The 19,023-nt window shown below is 44.9% G+C and overlaps 1 protein-coding gene across 1 annotated transcript in view; it reads right to left on the bottom strand.

The window, feature by feature from the left end:
- The window catches only part of COL25A1 (collagen type XXV alpha 1 chain), a 686,464-nt gene that overhangs the window by 312,863 nt on the left and 354,578 nt on the right, over positions 1 to 19,023 (bottom strand). Inside the window, exons 3-4 of the mRNA XM_073640961.1 lie at positions 18,343 to 18,387; positions 12,412 to 12,419 (exon numbers count right to left, since the gene is read on the bottom strand). Of these exons, the coding sequence (XP_073497062.1) occupies positions 12,412 to 12,419; positions 18,343 to 18,387 (53 nt within the window). The remainder of the gene's footprint in view (positions 1 to 12,411; positions 12,420 to 18,342; positions 18,388 to 19,023) is intronic.

Below are 19,023 nucleotides of genomic sequence, written 5' to 3'. Positions count from 1 at the left end.
GCTTCAAACGCTGGACCCTGGTCTGTCAGGACCTGTTCCGGATACCCGTGTGGACGGCAGAAGTATTGCTGGAAGACTCTGGCCGCTGTTTGGGCTGTCAAGTCCTTTACCGGGACCACCACTAGAAAACGGGAATAGTGGTCCACGATTGTCAGGGCATAGATGTATCCTGACCGGCTTGGAGCCAATTTCACGTGGTCCAGAGCTACCAGCTCAAGAGGCTGCGTGGTGACGATGGGCCTCAAGGGTGTCTTCTGGCTGGTGCGGTCCTTCCTCCTCAGGTGACAAGGGCCACAGTCTCTGCACCACTTTTCTACAGCTCCTCTCATGCCGACCCAAAAGAACCTTCCTCTTAGCAGGAACTCCAGTTTCTTCCAACCGAAGTGTCCCGCTCTGTCATGGTAAGCCCCCAGGACCATAGCTGCATCCCGCCTTGGGACCACGACTTGCCAGGTCAGCTCGTGCGTCCGGTGGTTGACAATCCTTCTGCACAATTTGCCTTCGTAGAGGAACAGCTTGCTCTTCTCCTTCCATAGCTGTCTAGCTTCCTCTGGAGCATCCGGAATCATGCGGGCGTCTTCCTGGGTCAGCAGGTCTTTCACCAGGCGGATGGCCGGGTCACTATCTTGGGTCTCGGCCCAGCTGTGGTGAGGTAGGGGATTGATCATCACGGTTGTTAGATCCTCCTCCTTCACGCGGTGGGAGTATTGAGCGGCTCCATACCGGTGAAACGCGGGGAGTTCTACCTCCTCCAGCTCTTCTGGGTCTTCGTTACCTTCAGGTAAGTGAGGCATCCTCGATAGGGCGTCAGCGTTGGCATTGGTTTTGCCGGCCCGGTACTTGATCACGAAGTCATAGTTGGAGAGACGGGCCATCCACCGCTGTTCTAGGGCACCCAGTCTTGCATTGTCCAGGTGTGTCAACGGGTTGTTGTCCGTGTACACGGTGAACTTTGCGGAGGCCAGGTAATGCTTGAAGCGTTCTGTCACGGCCCACACCACCGCCAAGAATTCTAGCTTGAAGGAGCTGTAATTCTCCGGGTTCCTCTCGGTGGGCCTCAGCTTCCGGCTGGCGTGCGCGATCACCCTTTCTCTGCCCTGTTGGATTTGGGACAGTACGGCTCCCAGTCCCACATTACTGGCATCTGTGTGGAGAATGAAAGGCTGGCCATAATCAGGGTAGGCCAGGATCTCGTCCCCTGTGAGGGCCATCTTTAGCTGGCGGAAGGACTCCTCTTCCGGTTTATCCCACTTGAAGGGCGGCTTTTGGCTCCTGGACTTAGACTGTCCGATCAGGAGGTCCTGCATAGGAGCTGCCATCTTGGTGAACCCGGGGATGAATCTTCGGTAGTAGCCTACCAACCCGAGAAACTGTCTCACCTCTTTGATGTTCGAGGGGCTTGGCCAGCTCTTGATTGCCGTGACCTTGTCAGGGTCGGGGGCCACTCCTTCCGCGCTTACCACGTGCCCTAGGTACTGGACCTTTGGTTTCAGCAGGTGACACTTCGATGGTTTCACCTTCAGACCATAGCCTGCCAGGGCTTCGAACACCTCAGCCAGGTGTTTGAGATGGTCCTCGTAGGTCTTCGAATAGACGATCACGTCGTCCAGGTAAAGGAGGACCGTCTCGAAGTTTCGGTGCCCTAGACAGCATTCCATCAGCCGCTGGAAGGTCCCTGGTGCGTTGCAGAGCCCGAAAGGCATACAGTTGAATTCGCTCAGTCCCATCGGGGTGGTGAAGGGGGTCTTCTCCTTGTCAGCCTCTGCCACAGGAACCTGCCAGTACCCGCTAGTAAAGTCCAAAGTAGAAAAGAAGTTAGCTGATTTTAGTGCGGCTAAAGACTCCTCTATTCTAGGCAGCGGGTATGCGTCTTTGTGGGTGATACGGTTGATTTGTCTATAGTCCACGCACATTCTCATTGTGCCGTCTTTCTTTTTCACCAGAACCAAGGGGGCTGCCCAGGGGCTACAGCTGTCTCTAATGACCCCAGCTTCTTTCATTTCTCTTAGCATGCCCTTGGCGTTCTCATAATGTGCAGGGGGTACAGGCCTGTGTCTCTCTTTTATTGGTGGGTGGCTCCCTGTGGGGATGTGGTGTTCTATCCCCTTTACTCTGCCGAAGTCTAGCGGGTGCTTACTAAAGACTCTCTCGTACTCCTGTACCACCCGGTAGACTCCTTGTTTTTGGTGCAGGGGAGTGGAGTCAGCACCCACATGGAGTTTCTGGCACCAGACCTCCTTTTGTTTCTGGAGCCATTACCCTCCGCCTGAGGAGATGGAGGCAAGGGTTCCACGGCCCTGATAGCTTTGTGTTCGACAACAAACAGTTTGGCGAGTGTAGCGTACCTGGGTAAGTGTACTTCCCTCTCCCCAATGTTGAGGATGCGGACAGGCACCCTCCCATGACGGACATCAACCACCCCCCGGGCTGTCAAAATGGTGGGCCTGCTGTCTGAGTACACGGGTTCTACCATGGCTTGGTAGTCTCTACCTCTCAACCCGATTGCAGTCCGACACCAGATCATCATTTCACTTTTGGGAGGCATGGAAATGGGGAATGGGTCACTCAGTCTTACGCTACCGATCTCACCACCAGACAGTTCTACCTGCTGCCGTCTCATCAGGGCTTTTATCTCCTTGTTGAGGACTCTCTGTTGGCTGGAACTAGCATTCACCGCCACCTGTTGTAGAATTACAATTACCTCTGAAAGACAATTTTCAATTACGTTAGTACCCACAGTTATTTTAGGGTGACTTTCACGTCGGTCAATGTCCACAATAATTACTCCCTGTGCCGGTAGTTCAACTTTACCAATTTTTATGGTCATCTCCTTGAACCCCATCTGCGGCACGGGTAAGCCATTACTGGCGATGATGCTCAAGTTACTGTCTGGATATCGTGTGATATCAGCATCAGTCCAATACTGCTTAAAAAGTACATAAGGGATAGTGGTTACTTGCGACCCAGTAACCAGCAAGGCGCTCATGGGGATACCGTCCAGCACCACGGGTAAAACCGGGCGCCCCCCAAAGTACTTATCACGCCAATTATAAGGGCCTGGTGATCTTATGCCTGGGGGTTGGCCCTCTGCCCCAGGTTGGGCCCGTTTAAATTACAGTACCTGGAAATGTGTCCGGGCTGGTTGCATCGACGGCAAATGGGCTGTCCATCCTCTGCGTAGCGGTCTGTGGGCCTCCCTCGGAACGACGGGATCCTCCTCTGTCGACGCCACGGGACATCCTCCAGACTTGAAGCCAGCTCGATGGGTCTTGACGGGTCCACTTGCAACGCCTGGACGGTCGTGGTCAACGCCGCGACGCTCCTGGTCAGCTCCTGGACTTGGTGGTGCAGGTCTTTCGACGGGGCTTGGTTCAGGGCCTGTGCATCAGCCCCCACGGGGTCCATAGAGGAGGGCGCCGCCTCCTGGTGGTAGGTGAGAGCAGGGCGCCGGGGGTTTATAGCGCCACTGGTTGCAGATTCACGGAGCACCCTTATGGCCCTGTCCTTAAATTGGGCAAAGGTCAGGTCGGGGTTCTGAAAGAACATGAGGCGCAGCTGGGCCCTGTGGGCGCTGGACAGCAGACCTTCTATGAATTGTTCTGTTAGCAGTTTATCCGTTTCCTGCACACTGCCAGGGTCAGTTTGTTGGATAGCCCTCAAGGCTTCCTGCAAATTTAGGGCATAGTCTCTGATGCTGTCCTGTGCCCGCTGCTTACATCCATAGAACCTCATTTTAATCTCAGCGGAGGTACGTGTGTCAAAGGTACCCCGCAGCCGGGCCAGAATACCCTTCACAGTCCTTTTCTCCTCAGTGGGCCATGATTTTACCTCCCTTTGGGCTGCGCCAGTTAACTGCCCTGTTAGTATGCTGACCTTCTGTTCCTCTGTCAGGGGGTAAACCTGGAACAAACTATACAGCCTTTCCTTAAAGTCAGTTAGGGCATGGGGCTCCCCTGAGTACTTTGGCAGCCAGGCCGCTCCAGGGATGTAGGGCAGGGAAAAGGGCATCACCGCTGTTGCAGCTGCGTTGGTGGTAGTGGGCGCCTCTGTGTCTGACATCTTCCTCCCCCCTAGTTAAGCGTGGCCTACCTTCCGACGATCCTCTTCTGTAGGCCGCGGCTCCACTGCTGCTGCTCTGGACGAGGACCTTGCGTCGCGTCCTGATGACGTCAGCGTCGCTCTCTCTCCCTTCCAGGACCTTGCGCAGCGTCGGTGCGTGGGGCGGAGCTTCGGGTCTCGCGCGCTTTCGGTGTCCACGCCCCTCTTCTTCCCGCGCAGCGTCCTGAAGATGGCGTCCGACGGCGGGAAAACGACTTCGGATGGCGGGAAAACAGCTGAAGATGGCGGGAACCGACTGAAGATGGCGGGAAACGGCTCCGGATGGCGGGAACCTTCACCACGGCAGGTATGACAGTCTTTTGAAGGCACGCAGTACCCGGTGGTTGCGGGCACGAAATCCTGCCGACTACGCCAAAGCTGACTCGCCCCCTGGGCCGTGGGGCACTCGGATCCGGGCAATAGGGGGAACGATGGGAGTAGTAGTGGCAACCCGGTTCCGTGGCTCAGGGTGGTCAGGCCAGTGGTAGTCTGCTAAGTGCTGTTGATTATGTCTGACTACGCCACCCGTGGATTTGCGGTCATTAGGAACCGCCGCTGCAAGGCAGACCGCTGGGGCTGATGATGTATGTAGCTGGGATGGTGTGACTCCCCACGGGAAGAGTGCGGCCCCAGGGCAGTGTAGTGGATGTTGGGAGTGATGGTAGTGAGAGTCCCAGTGCTGATAGTGCTGGAGGAGCAAGGAGCACGCAGACAACAGGTTGCAGTCCAGGGTCTTTACTAGAACAGGTAAATTGACCCACAAACAGTCCCAGCTAGGAGGGGACCTGGATGTCTGAGAGCAACGGGGAAATTGGCCCTGGTCAGGGTGAGGGTGTAGGCCTACCGTGCTTTCTGCGCTCCTTCTGGCTATCTCCTCGTTATAGGGTAACAGCCCACGTTTCCGAGCTTTCCGTGTATTCTCGACTGTATGGCCTGCGACGTGGGTTCCTTTCTGCTCCCAGCCTTGTACGGCTTTGCTGGTCCCTTCTGTTGTGGCAGGGCCTCCAGGCTTCTTAGGCCAAGGAATATACAGTCCCTTGCGGACTGGTTCTCTGCTGGAGGATGTAGAATCCTCCCAGCCTCAGACACCAAAGTCTGGTAAAGTAAGTCTTTTATCTGCCAAGACAGGCTCTCTTCGCCTCTTGTCTCTGGCTTGTGGCTCTCCTCCTGCCACACTTCCTCTTAGGTGCAATACAAAACTGTCTGTCCCTGCTCTGCTCTGGGACAAGTCTCAGTCCTGAGACAGGCCTTCAAGTTCTCCCTAACCCTGCCCCCAGCACCAGCTTTTATAGGGGCAGCCTGCTCCCCCTACTGGCCTGAGACAGGAGGTACTGCATGCTAATGTTCCCCTGACTAGAGAACCTCCCCCTTGTTCTCAGACTCAGCTTTAATTACACTTGTGGCATCCAGGCCAGGGTGACACATATATAAGCAGGCAGGCAGTGTATATAGCAGACTGCAGTGCATATAGCACAAGAGGCTCCATTCCAATTCTGCCTTCTTCTGCTGTTAGATATTTCAATACAAAGGCCCAGGTCTCAGGGGCCAGGAATACTTTTTTTGCATCTTAATCCTCATTATTTGCTTAAAAAGCAATCCAGAGAACACCATTTTCTGCGCCATTTGCTTGTTGGCACTGCAGAATACAGCCAGGTCCTTTCCATATTACAGCACTAGAAATCCAGCTATTTAAAACCATGTTTTCTCCGTCAAACAGATCACATATACGTTGTCAGAAAACACTGCCATTTCTAGCCTCCATTAAAAGTTTCCTTTAGTGTGTCAGTGAAGCTATTCACCGCAGTTTGCTGTTCAAGCTACTTACCTACAGGCCAGGTATTTAAAACTCTGTTTTCTCTGTCACACGGATCACATATACGTTGTCAGAAAATACTGCCATTTCTGGACTCCATTAACAATTTCCTTTAGTGTGTCAGTAAAGCAATTCACCGCAGTTTGCTGTTCAAACTACTTACCTGCAGGCCAGGTATTTAAAACTCTGTTTTCTCCGTCACACGGATCACATATAAGTTCGCTCCAAACTCAGTCATTTGTAGTGAGAGTGGAAGATACTGTCCTCCATTTAAACTGGGCAAGGCACGTGGCAAGGGATGGAGAACTGGACGTGATGGTGATGGTGCATGCAGAAAGTGAGGACAAGGCCGTGGGCAAGCTGAAATTGTGCCACAACAAACACCCACATCTTCTCGCCCGACCTTCCTGTCCCAATTCCTAGGGGACCACAGAACACCATTATTGAACCCAGAGCAGTGTCAAAAGGTTGTTGGTTGGATAGCGGATAATGCTTCCAGTCACTTAGCCACCACCACCACCACCCTGTCTTCCACACGGTCAAGTCTCAGTAGCCGTGAGTCTGGACCGCATATTCCTCAACTCGATCCTCCTTCCTCCCACAATGCCGAGTGCCCGGAGACAAATGATCTCCTTAACATACAGTACAGACCAAAAGTTTGGACACACCTTCTCATTTAAAGATTTTTCTGTATTTTCATGACTATGAAAATTATACATTCACACTGAAGGTATCAAAACTATGAATTAACACATGTGGAATTATATACTTAACAAAAAAGTGTGAAACAACTGAAAATCTGTCTTATATTATAGGTTTCTTCAAAGTAGCCACCTTTTGCTTTGATGACTGCTTTGCACACTCTTGGCATTCTCTTGATGAGCTTCAAGAGGTAGTCACCGGAAATGGTTTTCACTTCACAGGTGTGCCCTATCAGGTTTAATAAGTGGGATTTCTTGCCTTATAAATGGGTTTGGGACCATCAGTTGTGTTGTGCAGAAGTCAGGTGGATACAGAGCTGATAGTCCTACTGAATAGACTGTTAGAATTTGTATTATGGCAAGAAAAAAGCAGCAGTAAAGAAAAACGAGTGGCCATCATTACTTTAAGAAATGAAGGTCAGTCAAGCCATCAAGCGCTACAAAGAAACTGGCTCACATGAGGACCGGCCCAGTAAAGAAAGACCAAGAGTCACCTCTGCTTCTGAGGATAAGTTTATCTGAGTCACCAGCCTCAGAAATCTCAGGTTAACAGCAGCTCAGATTAGAGACCAGGTCAATGCCACACAGAGTTCTAGCAGCAGACACATCTCTACAACAACTGTTAAGAAGAGACTTTGTGCAGCAGGCCTTCATGGTAAAATAGCTGCTAGGAAACCACTGCTAAGGACAGGCAACAAGCAGAAGAGACTTGTTTGGGCTAAAGAACACAAGGAATGGACATTAGACCAGTGGAAATCTGTGCTTTGGTCTGATGAGTCCAAATTTGAGATCTTTGGTTCCAACAACCGTTTCTTTGTGCGACGCAGAAAAGGTGAACGGATGGACTCTACACGCCTGGTACCCACCGAGAAGCATGGAGGAAGAGGTGTGATGGTGTGGGGGTGCTTTGCTGGTGACACTGTTGGGGATTTATTCAAAATTGAAGGCATACTGAACCAGCATGGCTACCACAGCATCTTGCAGCGGCATGCTATTCCATCCAGTTTGCGTTTAGTTGGACCATCATTTATTTTTCAACAGGCTGTGTAAGGGCTATTTGACCAAGAAGGAGAGTGATGGGGTGCTACGCCAGATGACCTGGCCTCCACAGTCACCAGACCTGTACCCAATCGAGATGGTTTGGGGTGAGCTGGACCGCAGAGTGAAGGCAAAAGGGCCAACAAGTGCTAAGCATCTCTGGGACCTCCTTCAAGATTGTTGGAAGACCATTTCCGGTGACTACCTCTTGAAGCTCATGAAGAGAATGCCAAGAGTGTGCAAAGCAGTCATCAAAGCAAAAGGAGACTACTTTGAAGAACCTAGAATATAAGACATATTTTCAGCTGTTTCGCAGTTTTTTGTTAAGTATATAATTCCACGTGTGTTAATTCATAGTTTTGATGCCTTCAGTGTGAATGTACAATTTTCATAGTCATGAAAATACAGAAAAATCTTTAAATGAGAAGGTGTGTCCAAACTTTTGGTCTGTACTGTATTTCCCAGGAAAATCCATTTTGGTTTCGTTTTTGTATGTTTTATTGTGTGTCCGTAAAAGTGGCGTAATACTCTGACAAAATTGTTGACAGCAGTGACCTGAGAGTCAGAAATGCTTCCAGGGGTCTTCCCCATGCTGTTCCCATGTCATTTGAGCACTATTCACATCAATTTTGGCAATTTTTAGGCCCTCTGCAGACCGCCGCGGGGAACAGCCTGAAAAATGCTCGGGTTTCCCATAGACTTACATTGGGCTCGTTGCTCGGGTCGAGCACCAGAGTATTCCAATTTGCTCGACCCGAGCAACGAGTACCCGAGCATTTTAGTGCTCGCTCATCACTACTCCTAACTAAAAAACAAACCAGATATTCTGTTGTAAACTATAACAAGCATCTTAAAGAGGACTTGTCACCAGTTGAAAAGTGAACAGTTTTTGTTTTTATTTTATTCATACTGCTCCCCTGAGTATGCTGTCTTGTATCTTTTTAAAAATTCTGCCATTTGGTTCCAAAGATAAGGACCTTTTTATTTGGTGCCAGTTTTTATGTTTTGTTTTTTTATCAAGGCTCTCAAAACTCTCTGGGGGCGTGTCTTTAGGCTGCTCTGCATTATTAGAAGAGGGAGACCTCTAACCCTCAGATGAAGTAGGGTCAAAACGCGCATCTGGGTCTGAGGTCGAGGCTGATGTGGTGACACAGTGTATTATTTTTTGGGGTATGTTTGATTATAATGTAGCTTTATTTTTTCACTGCTAAATTTATTTTTTCCGCATTACATTGCACCAAATCTCTATATATTTAACTCACATAATTGCATTGTAATTAACTTTGTGAATATATATATACAGTATGTCCCTATACATACCTACCTGTTGTCATTACTCCTTAGTAATATTATGCCATCTACTGGCTACCCTTATAATTGTAATCTTATTTTCATTATTTTGTGTCTCTCAGTGGCCTCTTCTTGCTTTTATTGTTCCTTGTTTTTACTATTAACTTTTAAATTTTATTTTTATTGTGTAGTTGTGTATCTCAATAAAATATTTATTGCGTATATATAGATTTGTCTGATTTTTTATTAAATTGGATTAACATTTCCATATGATATATTATGCTCTGCATTATTACCCTGTAATCCTCATTCCCTTGGTAAAAATCATAAAATTAGTAGCAGATGAAAAGGCTCATATCTCTTGAACCAAACGGCAAATAAGGGCAACAACTGGCCACTTTTGATCTGGTGACAGGTAACTTTTAAAGGAGTTTATTTTGGCAATAAAAGGAGAGAGCAATGCAAAAGCAGTAACCTCATGACTAGTGTTGAGCGATACCTTCCGATATCAGGAAATATCGGATCGGATTGGATCGGGCCGATACCCAAAGAGTATCGGATATCGCCGATTCCGAAACCGGAAACCAATGCAAGTCAATGGGACACAAATATCGGAATGAAAATAAACCCTTTCTTTCCTTGTAGGTTAATTATACATGAAGGAAAACAACTAACAATAATGTAGAATGTATTGGGGGAGGTGGTTGCCCAAATCGATGGGAACAGTGCTCACAGTGAAACATGGAAAGCCGGCAATTCAGCAGCGGCATACACCGGTACCCGACAATTTAGAACAGAAAGAATAGAGCTTCACACATAGATTAGATACATAGAAACATGTCAGTCACATATATAAGAAGTACAGTGACAGTGTTGCTTGCTGTACTTGTCATTTAGTGTAAAGGATTTATTTAAAAAAATATTAGTGTTTTCATGCACCGTCTCATTAAAAAAGCCGGCGGGCAATTCAGCAGCGGTACCCGACAATTTACAACAGAAATAATAGAGCATCACACATAGATTACATAGATAGAAACATGTCAGTCACATATATAATAAGTACAGTGATAGTGTTGGTTACTGTACTTGTCATTTAGTGTTAAAATAAAGGATTTATTAAAAAAAAAATTGGAGTGGGGTTCCCCGTAATTTTAGTCTCTAGCGGAGGTTATGCACACAGCTGGGGCAGATGTTTGAAGCCTGGGAAGAGGGTAATACCCACGGAGCTTCCCAGGCTACTAATATCAGCCCCCAGCTGAATACCTAGCCTTTACTAGCTATTAAAATGGGGGACATGTCTAATATTGGCGTGACCCCATGAATTTCGGGCTTAGGGCCTGCTGATAATACCAAGCTGGCCCTAACCCCTTTATTACCCAGTGAGCCACCGCACCAGGACCCTGGATGAGTTGGGTACAGCGCTCCCGGCAGCGTGAGCCCTGACTAAGGTCACCGGAGTGCATTCAGTCAGCGCAGCTCCGGAGACCTCCTTTACGGCACTGCTGTACCGTGGGAATTTCTCACGGTACAGCAGGGCCGTAAAGGAGCTGACCGGAGCAGCGCTGCCTGAACTCCGGCAAACCCGCTTATGCAATGACTGGGCTGCTTTACGGCCCCGTCATTCTAGCGGCGGCAGCGGTTCAGAGCGGTCACATTCTATGTGGCTGCTCTAAACTGGAGATCATCGTGGGACACGCGTGGACTACTACGGAGGGGTAAGGATAAGGATGTGGTTTATTATTTTATATTTTATTACAGGAGATCGATAGTTTGGGGAATTAGGTGTCTAGGTGAGTATAGGTGTAGTTTTTTATTTTTTACTTTATTTTAGGTGGCGATCGGCGGGGACAGGTAATGTATGAACTAATTTATTTTAGGTAAGCACTGGCCACCAATGAAATGTATTTAAAATTTATTGGGGACACAGTAGGGCAATTTAAATAGCAGGATCAGGCTGATGGGAACTACTGCTCCCATCGAGCTGATCCTGCTGGCACGAGTGGACGGGGGACAGACATAGGCCGATGGGAGTAGTAGTGTCACATCGGCCTATGTCTGCCTGCACGCACACACCCGCAGACATCGCACAGACACCCGCACACACCAATCATGACGGGCTGATGGTCTGCGAGGTGTGGCTGACCTGTGCGGCCGTGGGAAAGTTCATGTGAGTTCATGCAATGCAGTCAAGCATGAACTCACATGAACCCTCTGAGGGCACCGTGGCGACTTCAAATGAACAGCTGATCGGCATCACCTGATACCTCAGCTGTTCATTTGAAATAACCGGCGGAAAAGCGCAGCACAGAACGGGAAAGCCGGCAGTGAAGTCTTTTCATTGCCGGCTTCCCCGCCCGGGTCCTTCGCTCCCCGCTCCTTGGTGCTGTGCTCCTCGCCCGTCCTAACTTACGATCGGGATGGGAGGTGGCGAGGGGAGCGGAGAATCGGGGTGGGAGGCTGAGTGATTGTTTAAAAGCCGGCGGGCGGTAAAAAGCCGGCGGGCGGTAAAAAGCCGCCGGCTTTTAAACAATCAGGAGAATTCTCCCACGCTGGGATGGCATTCTGATGACAGGCTGGATCACAGCTGAGCGCTGCCATCCAGCTTGTCATCCTTCAGAGACACTGCAGAGCGCAGGCATTATGGGAACTTCCGATTCCGGTATCCGATATCGTAAAAATATCGGAACTCAGTATCGGAACTCCGATACCGCGAATATCGGCCGTAACCCGATATTACAGTATCGGAATGCTCAACACTACTCATGACTAACAGAGGTGCATGATGAGGTTTTGTTCCCAAGGGTCATATGGTCAACTTTCTCATGGCATTAGTAAAGGTTGAGTAGTATGTACAAAAAAATGCACCATATTTATGAAAGACTTGCATCATTTTAATCTCACATAGAGAAACGCTACATAACATTTTGTAGGAGACTCTGTTAGGATATATTTGGAAATTTTGAATAAATGTTACTGCTATTGAAAATGTTGACAACTTTTGTTTCAAGGGATTGTATGTATGAGGACCATGTAAATGGCATAGCTTTTCATTTTACAAGGATTACTAATGAACAATTATAGCAGCTCTTTATGCACTTCTTCTGGGTCCATACATTTTATTCCACTTCTATAGTCTACATGGGCATATAAGAAAAATTTAGACAGGCAGAATGTAGATATTCAATGGTGAGAATAATAACCGACTAAAAAACCCACTCAGATTACCGTACAAAGCAGGAGCAGAACAATGAACACTTTTAATGAAAAGGTTTGTTTGTCACTCATTCCAGCTATCCACAATAAATAATGTCACTGAAAATTAATGTTACATGTATTCTGAACAGCAAATTGCCATTCATTCATTGTCAATGGCAGAACACTTCAACATGAATTAAAATTTCTAAAGATCATGAAGGATCTTTCTAGACAAAAAAAAAACACCTAATAATAAAAAATGAAAGTAGTACTTACAGGAGGTCCTGTGAAGAGACATGGAAAGAAAACAGAAAAAATGTGTTAGCAACATGAAATAACCAATTCTGAAATAAATGTCTATGGTAGCTACCATTCTGTTTGAATGACCGGCTCATACTGACATCCCAATGATAAATTATGGCCACTTCTATATGATTCATACCATGATGTATAGCATATGTGTTTTATTCTTTCATTCTGGCATCAAGATGTCAGTGCAAGAAAATGAAAGTCTACTAGATTCCAATGACCCAATGGGATCCATCAGGATTCTGGTTCTTTTCTACTGAGTAGGATATTGTTGCAGATTGCGTTATTCTGCTTTGAAATCATTGGGAATGTTAAAGGGGTTGTCCTGGACTAACATATTGAGATCAGATAAGTAGGTGTCCGATACTGGACACCCCCACTAATCTGCCCAGGTGGTCAGATGTAAACAATTATTATTATTATTATTATTATTAATGTAAAGCGTAAGAGCAGAGCGGCTCTTTACATTGTTCCATGGCTTGTTTTGCGGCATTTGAATGGGAAATAAACTGCAGTACTTGGCAATGTACGTGGCTGCTGTTCCCGCTCTGTATATTGTATATCTGAACAGATTACAACTATTTGACTATGGGCAGCCGATTGGTGTCTGGTGTTAGACCCCCAACCACCTGACATTATCCAATGGATAGGTCATCGATATTTTAATCCAGGACAACCCCTTTAACCAAAATATTTCTTTACATATCATCTAAGACAGAAGTAGAATGTAGAAAGGCAAACAAGAATTTGAATGAAGCCTAAATCCATAGATAGATAATACACCAATTACTAGTATATTACTAATGTTATGACCCAGAATACCTGACATGGTGAGACCTGATAGCATTGTGCAGAGGAGCTCACCTTTTATTAGTACCTATGAATGAGAGAAGATCCATCTCACACGCTCACATAGCTCAAAATAGTGCTGTCATCTGTACAACGTCATCACGACCATGTTAACTATTCTGATAATATATTTAGCTATACGTAAATCTTATTACAATTTAAGCATTGCATTGATGTTTTACATACAGTACATTTCGTCCAATCTAGGCTGCTGTATGGACAGGAAGAAACATAAATCTGTATAGCGGCTTTGTAGACAAGATGTATATATACAGTACAGACCAAAAGTTTGGACACACCTTCTCATATTAAGATTTTTCTGTATTTTCATGACTTTGAAAATTGTAGATTCACACTGAAGGCATCAAAACTATGAATTAACACATGTGGAATTATATACTTAACAAAAAAGTGTGGAACAACTGAAAATATGTCTTATATTCTAGGTTCTTCAAAGTAGCCATTTTTTGCTTTGATGACTGCTTTGCACACTCTTGGCATTCTCTTGATGAGCTTCAAAAGGTAGTCACCAGAAATGGTCTTCCAACAATCTTGAAGGAGTTCCCAGAGATGCTTAGCACTTGTTGGCCCTTTTGCCTTCACTCTGCAGTCCAGAACTCTGCTAGAACTCTGTGTGGCATTGACCTGGTCTCTAATCTGAGCTGCTGTTAACCTGCGATTTCTGAGGCTGGTGACTCGGATAAACTTATCCTCAGAAGCAGAGGTGACTCTTGGTCTTCCTTTCCTGGGGCGGTCCTCATGTGAGCCAGTTTCTTTGTAGCGCTTGATGGTTTTTGCAACTGCACTTGGGGATATATTCAAAGTTTGCCCAATTTTTCAGACTGACTGACCTTCATTTCTTAAAGTAATGATGGCCACTCATTTTTCTTTACTTAGCTGCTTTTTTCTTGCCATAATACAAATTCTAACAGTCTATTCAGTAGGACTATCAGCTGTGTATCCACCTGACTTCTGCACAACACAACTGATGGTCCCAACCCCATTTATAAGGCAAGAAATCCCACTCATTAAACCTGACAGGGCATACCTGTGAAGTGAAAACCATTTCCGGTGACTACCTCTTGAAGCTCATCAAGAGAATGCCAAGAGTGTGCAAAGCAGTCATCAAAGCAAAAGGTGGCTACTTTGAAGAACCTAGAATATAAGACATATTTTCAGTTGTTTCACACTTTTTTGTTAAGTATATAATTCCACATGTGTTAATTCATAGTTTCGATGCCTTCAGTGTGAATGTACAATTTTCAAAGTAATGAAAATACAGAAAAATCTTTAAATGAGAAGGTGTGTCCAAACTTTTGGCCTGTACTGTATAACCAATGATCCACGACTGGATGTGAACCACAATATACATGAAAAGTGTACATTACACCGTGTTTACACCAGGGTAAATAAAAGGTATACTTTGGTAGGATTTTTCAAAGTATACCTCCAAGGCATGCCCACATTTTATGCCACCATATAGACATACAATGGCATATGTTGCCCATAAACTCCCATTTAAATACAAATACTGGATGCTATCCATTTGCTTCTCTTTATAGAATAACCTAATCCACTAAACTATTCTATACAGCAAAGTAAAGGTATATTGATGTAAATTGATCCAAAGGAGACCAAAAGAACACTGTTAATCCTATGGATGCTTTTAGTACATATACCGGGAGTTTTCTATATCTGCTTTTTTGCATATATGCCAAAATATACACTTAGTTATACTAATCTTCCCGCGCTGAACACTTATTCTATATTCTCATACAGATAAAGACAGAGTATAACACTGAGAAACAAGGTTACAGCAGTAGGGGGCTGCTACAAAACCAGCAAACAGAGAGGAAATCTGCTTCACTGTTTCTCATACACTAAATAGCAGCAGCATGGAGGATATTATACCCCAGTACTGAGCAATGTTGCTGGGAATTCAGCACTGAGGTGAGACAGAAGCACAATTACTAAAAGCCATGCTAGTATTTTTGTCTGTTCTTCTTACTTTCTTTCTCTCTTTCCTGTTCCCTTCTCCTCCTCCACCTACATTATTCGATGCCTAGCAGCTGTAACCTGTTCTCTCAGTGAAGCTAAAAACCTATCACATCTTCTGTCCACGGATTTTTAGCAGTGAATATAGAGTGAGTGATGACTATTGGGGATGGTGGTCGGGGGAAGAAGAGACGTATGTCCGGTGAGAAAGAGGCATATCTCTGTAATAAATATATTACAAAATTAATTTACTTGAACTATCCATTTATGGAGAGTTTTCTCTAATGCAGGTATACTTTAAATGCCAATAGCTATCACAATTATAAAGCAATATTATTTCTGCCATACTGTACTGACAATGCATTCCTTCACATCACTGCATGTACCACTGAAGCTTCCAAGCTGTGTCTCTGGCATACATACATTTCAATCCGCCTAATATAGTAGCAACGATCAATTCTTACTAGCCTAGTCTACAAGCCTCACATATTCAGACAGAAAACTCAAACAACCTTTGGCAAAAAAAACATTTGCAAACTACTAGCTGAATGCTTTTTCCCTTTTTATTCCAAGTGCATCAGCAGTGAGATCTGCTCCCTGTTCCTCACAACTAAGTAGCAGCAGCATGGAGGTTATTATACCCCAATACTGAGCGATACTGCTGTGAATTCTTTCTTTCTTTCTTTCTCTCTCGTTCTTTCTTTCTCTGCAGTTGTTCTCTCCTCTTCCTTCCACTCACATTAGAGTTCTATGTCCAGCAGCTGTAACCTGTTCTCTCAGTGAAGATGAAAAACTATCACATGTCCAGTCAATGGATTTTGTAGCAGTGAATATAGAGTGAGTGATCAATGCAGGTGTAGGGAATGGTGGCGGGGGAAGGAGAGATGTCAGGTTAAGAAAGAGGCATATTTCTGTAATAAGATATATTACAAAATTAATTGTACTATTGATTTATGGAAAGTTGTCTCTGATGCAGGTATACTTTAAATGCACGTAGCATACTGTTCTGACAATATACTCCACATCACTGAAGTTTACAATCTTTGTCTCTGGTATACACACGTTTCAATCTGCCAAATACAGTAGCTATTTTAAACTTAAGTCTACATGCCTCAAATATTCAGCCAGGAGACTCAAACAACCTATGCCAAAAAACATTTGCAAACATCTAGCTGAATGCTTTTTCCCTTTTTATTCTAAGTGCATCCAGCTTTCAATCAATGCTTTTGCTTTCAATTAAGTTCAAGACTGGAAAAGAGTGCAGGGCTGCACAATGAGCTTCTACAGGTGTAGCCACAATTCAGTTTTCATATTGAATCTCTTTATTGTAGCATTAATTCTGGGGTAGTAAAATGTTTTGTTGCGGGGGAAATATCACCCTGCAGCACAGAATCTATTTTATGAGAGCTAAAGGACAAATTACTATTTCTATAAAGGTGCAGCCCATCAGTGCCACATTACTTAGCAGATGGGTTTATAAGAGTTAGCTTATTGCCAATAATTGGCAGGTGCAGACCACAGCAGAACAAGTTTTGCAACGTTTGGGAGCAGATGTTGTTACACAAAAATGCAAGTTGAAGTCACATGAAAAATAATTAGGTGCTTACAATATTGGAGCCCTCGTACCTTCAAATACATTGCAAGATAAGTTTTTAGTAAAATGGGTATATTATTTATGCTACTGATTAAGGGGTTGTCCAACAGTAAAATATTTTTTTTTTATTCTGCAAAATATTTTGTTGTAGGCATGAATTGATTAAAAATAATTTTTTTTTTATAGAGGACACATACATTACCTAAACAAATGTATGTACCTGTAATTTATACCTATTGTGAGATAGTGACAAGACAAGGGGTTGGGGATTGCAGCCATAGCAGGATGAGGTGTAAGAAGTCCAGGAAAGCTGATTGTCCCTAGTAAGTTGAGAGAAAGGAGTCAAAGTACCTAGTTGTAAACGTAAGCGCTATAGACCTGCTGTGTCCTGCCACACCTGACGGATGCCGTTTCGCTGGTCGCGTCTTCCGGGGGCATGTCATGCCGGAAGAGGGTCTACGACCTGTATAAATGTAACATCCCACCAATGGGAAAGTCAGGGGAGCTAAGTGCCTGACCTTACCTTGGGAAGGCTCAGTGCCACTTGGTATGAGGTAGGTATGAGCCCGCCCTAGGTATGTCCCTATAGGTCATTTCTCTCAACTTACTATTTCTGACCCCTACATGGACCATTTACATTAGCCCTATTTCTCTATTTGAGAGCTTATTGTACATTTCAGATTAACATTTAAAATACTCCCCCTGTGGCACTTGCACAGTATTTGGTGGAGTATTTTCTGTTTTACTAATATTTGATTACCATGTCCAGTTTGGGTTATTTACTTTGACTTCGTTGATGTTCATGTTCCTGGGTGCTACCTTATATGATTACATTCTTCATCATTTATGAGGCCGCATGGTGTTTCCTATCCCCCTTTTTTTGGAGGTTTATTTCCCTGTCTATGTTATCATACTTTTATCTTATGTTTGAAATAAAATTGTTGTAATTTTATTATCTCATTGTCAGAATTGATCCCACTTTACCTGATGCTATGCAGCTAACCTTCCACACTGTATATACACTAACTAGGCTCTGTCTGAAAAAAAGTACATTATATTTAATGTATACTGCCATACTTTCTAGTGTCTACTAAAGAACAAACATATTCTTCAAGATCTACCATTATTACTTATTATTTTACTCACTTATATAGCGCCACCAATTCCAAAGCGCTTTACAGACATTATCATCGCTGTCCCCATTGGGGCTCATAATCTAGATTCCCTATCAGTATGTCTTTTTAATGTGGGAGGAAACCAGAGAACCCGCAGGAAACCCACACAAACACGGGGAGAACATACAAACTCCTTGCATGAACCAATGCTATAGAAATATGGTGCATGTATATGTTCTGCCTTCTACTCCAGATCTACAGTCATAGATTGTGGTGATATGTTGCATACTATTTGCAGATTTTACAATACAGTGGTATTAATTAAAAAAGGAAAATAATCCTTACCTGGCTCACCTCTGCGGCCCCTCTTGCCTCTTTGCCCGGGTGGACCTATAATGAAAAATAGAAATACTTAGCTCTGGTGCTTAGATAAAAGTCATGCATTTGCCAATAAAAGGTTTTTCTGCTTCCCGTCATTATTGGCTGCGCATATATAAAGCAAACATTTCTATTCCACGGTTCTATAAAGAGCTATAGTAATACATTGTGAGGGCCTTGGCTGGTTTACATGACGGTCTGACCTTGTCAATGCTTGAACCTGTGACCTTTCAGTCAGAGCATTAGCAAAGGCTGGAGCCGAAGAAATTACTTCAGAGGTAATTTCATGGCTTTACTATTAATGTTCATGACAAGCAATTATTAACAGGTTATTCATTATGAATGAAATGTAGATTGAAGTCTTCTTTGAAATACCAAAGGCAATTTAATAAAACCTACAGGCTACACGTATACAGAAACCAGCAGAACCGCATCATAAAAGTATGTCAGCTAAGCTCCAAACCGGAAAGGACGTCTGTGGTAGACGGCAAAGAGCAACTCCTCTAAATCTGAGCAATCATGGATGTGTTCTTCACACGACTTATAGGGATAGGTTATGTATTATTTATGCCCTACCTACCCATTATACAGTGCTGTACATGAGATGTAATCAGTCACATTGGTTACTGTCCCTAATGGGGGTCATTA

The sequence above is a fragment of the Phyllobates terribilis genome, unplaced genomic scaffold (genome assembly GCF_046119375.1).
Source record: "Phyllobates terribilis strain yellow unplaced genomic scaffold, ASM4611937v1 Scaffold_1__5_contigs__length_1240528914, whole genome shotgun sequence".
Classification (NCBI taxonomy): domain Eukaryota; kingdom Metazoa; phylum Chordata; class Amphibia; order Anura; family Dendrobatidae; genus Phyllobates; species Phyllobates terribilis.
Note: the sequence above shows the minus strand (reverse complement) of the source record. Positions and strands in the feature narration are given on the sequence as shown.